General features: G+C 50.3%; 1 protein-coding gene across 1 annotated transcript in view; it reads left to right on the top strand.

Moving 5' to 3' along the window:
* Positions 1-107: 107 nt before the first annotated feature.
* SORL1 (sortilin related receptor 1) overlaps positions 108-5,598 on the top strand; it is a 152,108-nt gene continuing 146,617 nt past the window's right edge. Inside the window, exon 1 of the mRNA XM_036088009.2 lies at positions 108-446. Within this exon, the coding sequence (XP_035943902.1) occupies positions 171-446 (276 nt within the window). The 5' untranslated portion in view covers positions 108-170. The remainder of the gene's footprint in view (positions 447-5,598) is intronic.

Below are 5,598 nucleotides of genomic sequence, written 5' to 3'. Positions count from 1 at the left end.
GGGACCCGGCGGCGGCGGCGGCGGCGGGCGCAGCGGGGCGGCCCCGAGCGGCGCGGGCGGCCTGGAGCCCCGGGAGCGGCGCGCGCGGCCCCGGCCCAGCCGCCGTCCCGGCCTCGCGCTGCACATTCTCTCCTGGCGGCGGCGCCACCTGCGGCAGCGTTCGCCCGAACATGGCGACACGGAGCAGCAGGAGGGAGTCGCGACTCCCCTTCCTATTCACCCTGGTCGCGCTGCTGCCGCCCGGGGCTCTGTGCGAGGTGTGGACGCAGACGCTGCACGGCGGCCGCGCGCCCCTGCCCCAGGACCGGGGCTTCCGCGTGGTGCAGGGCGAGCCGCGCGAGCTGCGGCTGTGGGCGCGCTGGGGGCCCCGGGGAGCGGACGAGAAGCCACTCCGGAGGAGACGGAGCGCTGCCCTGCAGCCGGAGCCCATCAAGGTGTACGGACAGGTGAGCGGCCGGCCACCCGCCTTCCCCCAGCTCTTTCCTCTCCCCGCACTTCCTCAGCCCCGCATCCATCCTATGCGGTCGCCTCCCAGGTGCAGGCACCGCTGGGGACTTCCCGGCTTGCGTTTGTCCCCCCTCCCCCCCCACATGAGTGTGACCGTCCGCACTTGAATTGCATTGATCTTTCCTCCTTTCTGTCGATTTTAGCAGACGCCTTCCAGGTAACTCGCGGGGTGCAGTGCCCATTTGCCCAGGGTGTGTGCACACCCGCGTAGTTTCCAGCAGGTAGAGGAGGGGTGCAGCTTCATTTTACATGTGGATGAAAAACGAGGTTTCTTTAGTGTACCGTCAGTTGGCAGTGGAGGCGAGTAGCCTGCAGTGTACTTACCCAAAGCAGTAAAGGGAGGGGGACTCCATACTTAACCATTTTTAACCACAGTTAAGGTGGGCAAACCTGAAAGCGGGACTATCTTGGTCTGGTCACAGGGAGAGGCGCGTGTGTACGTGTGTGTGTGTGTGTGTGTAAGGGCTGGATTTTGTTGTTGTTTGTTGGGGGGGGTCTATCCATTCCACCTTCCCCTTTGAGATACTGACTTTATTTTTGGACAAGAATATTAACTCATGGCACTTAGGGATTTGAAAGGCTGCAAGAATTTGGTGGGCATTGTTATTCAGTGAGTGATTTATTTCTGTCCAGGCAATGGGCTTATTAGATCATAAGTAACATGAATTTCACTTTTATGGCCAGACTTACTGCTAGGAATAACAGACCCAGTTTGTTGGTTAGTATCAGCATTGGCAAAATTAATTTGACCGGGTTATTGCCTCATGAGACTCCGAGCCCTGTGGTTAAGATTGACATCAGCAAAACTAGAAGGTCAGTGGGAAAGAAAAAGTGGGACCAGAGGAGATGGTAATTTGCACAGTTTCTAGAGTCAAAATTTTACCAGTTAAAGCAGAAGTTAAAAGGTTAATCTGAATTCTGCCTCTCTACACTGATTTTCTTTAGCCCTTTCTTCAGGAAATACATAGATTTAAATATTCAACTCTTGGAGCCAGGAAGAACCTTATAAACCATCTCACTGATTATACCATTTTGTTGATGAAAAAAACGCAAGCCGGGAGAGGCGAAGTGACTAGCCCAAGGTCACGTGGGGCAGGGTTGCCTGTTTAGTTTTTGTTGGCTCAGTGACCTTTGGGTGATCAAATAGTTGCCCTCTCTTTATACAATGCTCCCTAAATAATTCTTTTCTAAAATAAATAAATGGCTATAAATTAGTGGGTAGGGGATGGTGGCAAGTGGGTGGGAGCACTTGACTTCCATCTACTACCAGGCCCTGGGAAAGAGCGTGTGCTGAGGGGCAGGTAACTGCTGTGGGCAAAAGCTGCTGGAGCCTGCCTGCTCTGTTTGTGTGTGGGTCCCGACCTTCTTGCCCTCCCCACCCCCATCAGAGACTTCTTTTTGTATGTGGAAAAGAAGACAGCAAGGTCCTTGCTCTCAACCAGGATAGCAGCATCCTGATGTTGAGTAGGGGAGGGAAAAAGAGGGACTGCCTTGTTCATGGAGTCTTCCCGGCCACCCAGCTCTGCGGTGGGCTTGAGCCAGCTCTCTGGGGGCTGGGAGCGGGGAGGGGTGGGAGTCCATTCTTCCTGGAGCTCAGGTCCCCTGCAGGGGTAGTTTTGGATAAGGGCAGAGCATCCTAGTCTCAACAGTGTGCATACAGGTACCATTTCTTCCTTGGGTTTGGCTTGTGAGGGCTCCTGGGGACGTGGGGCAAGTTAAAGATGAACTGTGTTCTCATTGGGAACGACTCCCAAACCCTTGGCTTTTCTATTTCTGAGCCAGCCAGATTGAATTTGGTTCAGTTGAAGGATGGAGAGCTAGCAGTCGAACTCGTAATGAGGAATTCCTACCAAGGCTGAAGGCCCAGGGCAGCATTTTCTCTGAGGCCCTGAGGTTAATAAAAGAGGGATCGACTTGAATCTTTAAGGATCTGAGTTAGACAGAAGGAAGAACTTCCTGGTCCTGGGCTTTCTGCCACAAGCCCCTTTAGGCTTCAGGCACAAGAGTCAGGGACTGAAGGAGTTTGGTGTGCCCCTCTTGGAGCTCTGGAATAACTCTTCTATTTGGAATGACCTTTCTAACAAGGGTGACCATTTGCCTCTGTTTTCCCTGGGCCAGACCTAGTTTATAAGTTGTCCCTGCTGCTTATGAGAGCACTGTCTTCACTCTCAAGTGTCAGGGTGCAGGCTATAAATTATATGGGCCATTCTGCTTCTAGCTCTAAGCCAAGTTCCATTCCATCCCCCTCCCCTTTAACTTCTAAAACTTAAGGAATTGCAATGTTCTCCCACAGTATCGCTTGAAGGGAGTGTGGTTCTGAATAGAGATGGGCGTGCCAAGGAGGGAGGGTGGGGAATTTTTCATCCCTGCTTTCGGAAAGTTTACAACGTAGGGAGTAGGTAAAACAGATGGAGATACAGACATGTGCTGGACAGGAGCAAATACACGTGGACACAATAAAGCAGCTGTAGCTCTACAGTGGGGTGTTAGAGGTTTGTGATACGGGAAGGCACCGGAGATGGAGGGCTAAGGTCAGTGGGCTCAGACACTCTGCAGCTTCTTGCCCTCTGACCTCTGAGTGAGGTTAAGAGGCTGCCTGGCAACGCAGATTAGGGCTGGAAGCAGAGGCTGGAGGGGTGCTGTTAAAGGCCACCAGCTTCCAGGAGGAGCCAGGAGGGCTTTGCAGGGAGCTACCAACTGCACTCCTTAGAGCCCTGTGTTGGCATGTCGGTCGGTTCTTTTTCTTTGGTTCCACTAACCTATGGAGTAAACTAGGCACGGTTCTTGTGATCACAGTCGTCCTCACGTTCTCTAACGTGGGAGACTGGTTTCTGCCATGATTCTGTACAGACATGTTTGTAATAGTAAAGTCTGGTAATAGTGGCGAAAACAAGTTGCTATCAGATATTAAGACTTTTCTGCCCAAGTTCAGAGTTTAGAAGTTGAGCCCCTTCTAAAAGGGGCCAAGTCCAAGAAGGGGGATTCCGTAATTCTTGCCACACTGAGTTTCTTCCTGACTTTGTGTTCACTCCATGCCTCTGTATCATCATGCATGCTTTTCCTCTGCCTGAGATGGTCTTCCCCACTCCGGTCTTTGCTTGCAGAACCTCTGTTCTCTTCTTCAGCATCCAAGGAACATCTCCTAGGATTCCCAGGCTCCAGTGGGAAGAGTTCTTTTGAGCTTGGTTACAGCACTAACAGCCTTGTGTTATAATTGCTTGTTTGTCTCATCTCCCTGTTTGCTCCTTGAGGGCATGGATCAAGCCTTTCTCTTCTCTGTGACTGGCACTTGGGAGGCCCTTAATGAATATTTGTGGACCGACTGCCCACTTGGAAGAAGAGAAGCCTGGAGGGTAGGAAGCACATCCAAATTACAGAAAAGGGATTTATAAGGAGGATCACGGCGAGCCCACAGACAGAGAGTGAAAATGAGTTGGCTCTCGCGGTGGTGAGGATCGTGGAGTCCTGATTTTGCTGTGCTGTCCTGGGGGTTATTTTGAATAAAGAACTGGGATTCTGTTGTACAGAATCCTCCCTTTTAGGGCCATCATGGTATTGCTAATGGTATTGTTTTGGGGAAAAATCCTTTGGAATGAAGCGCAAAGCCTAACAGGATTTACAGGTTTATTTTCCTTCCAATGAGCTCTCTCTCTTCATAATTCCTGCTTTTTAGAGGCCAGGGAGTATTCAGTGTCCTGAATTGAGACTGAAAGTAAAGTGTCTGTTACAGCACAAGGCCCTGGGACAAAGAGCCTCCTTTGGGGGTGGAATACTGTGCAGCTTTAGATCTCTTTAGAGTAGATTCTTACAGATACACTTGCTTGGGAAAGAATTGGCTGGTTGATTCTGAAGTTAGGATGCTTGACCTGTTTACTTCCAGAAGATGAGAAGGCAAAGCATTTGCTGTTTCACATTGGCTTCCATGTAGGTGAAGAGTTGCTAGGTGTGTTGGGTTGGCTCGGTAAAGGACGTGACCTTGAAAAACTTCCTGGTTCCACTTGGCGTCTCTTCTTACCGCATGGGGCTCTTTGCTCAGTCTCTGGCTACCATTTAGTTCATCAAGAGCTTGTACATCTTGGCGCATGGTGGGCAGAGGCTGTGAGAGGTGGAAGGAATGGGAGGAAAAGGGGACGGAGGAGGGGTGAGGAGATGGGCAATGTAAACAGATGAAACGAAAAGGCGTCCAACGTGTTTATTTAGCCTTCAGGGGGTAATACATGCCTATAAGTTAAAATTTGTACAAGAATATGGTGAGAAGTAAATTTCCTTCCCTCTCGCGTCCCCTATGTGCTGCCTCTTCTCAGTTGGCAACCACTGTCCTCCGTTTTTCTGTATGTCTTTCCAGAAACATTCTGTGCGTGTATGGCACAGAGGTACAGAAAATTTGGAATTTGTAATATCAGTGGCTTTCTGTGATCCATGGGCCCTGAGAGCATGAATAATGAGGTTAACTCTGGCTCCACAATGTATTTATGGCATTTGACTGTCAAAAGGTAGGGAGTTATGTGAGGGGTCATAGTGTGGGATAGGTTGTTACTTTTCGTCCAGGCCCCGGGAAAAGAAAACTCATGCTCATCGCATTGTGAGGGTTCCTGCAGGCCAGGAAAGCCGCCTTGTAGCCCTGGTGGCCAGGCAGGCTGCTGGAGAGCAGTTCCCTAGAGATGAAGAGCTCAGGTCTGTGAGAATGTCAGAACCTAGAGACCAAGGATCTTGGTGGTCTTCAAGACCTTGCGTTCCTTTTGAGAATGTTTTCTTTATGTTCTGTAAAATAAAGTTAATGGTATGTTTAGTCGATTGCTTTGAGACCTGGGATCCAGGACGCAGATCCTAACCGCAGCTAATATCCCAAAGCCAAAGGCGGATGTCGTTGGGTCATTTCATTGTCGTATTTTTGGTCTGTTCCTCCTTAGAGATGACAGCCATCTTTGTGTTGTCATTGTTTAATCCCAGAGCCAGAGATGGATGGAGTCAGCCGTGTCCTGTCCCCTGTAGCAGACAGACAGGAACCTTCTAATAATCTGGAGGGGAGGTTAATCCAAAAAGTAACCTATTTGCCTTTGCTGCATATTTATTTAGTCTTTTTTTTTTTTT

This window comes from Halichoerus grypus, chromosome 11, assembly GCF_964656455.1.
Source record: "Halichoerus grypus chromosome 11, mHalGry1.hap1.1, whole genome shotgun sequence".
NCBI lineage: Eukaryota > Metazoa > Chordata > Mammalia > Carnivora > Phocidae > Halichoerus > Halichoerus grypus.
This window is presented reverse-complemented; position numbering and strand designations above follow the sequence as displayed.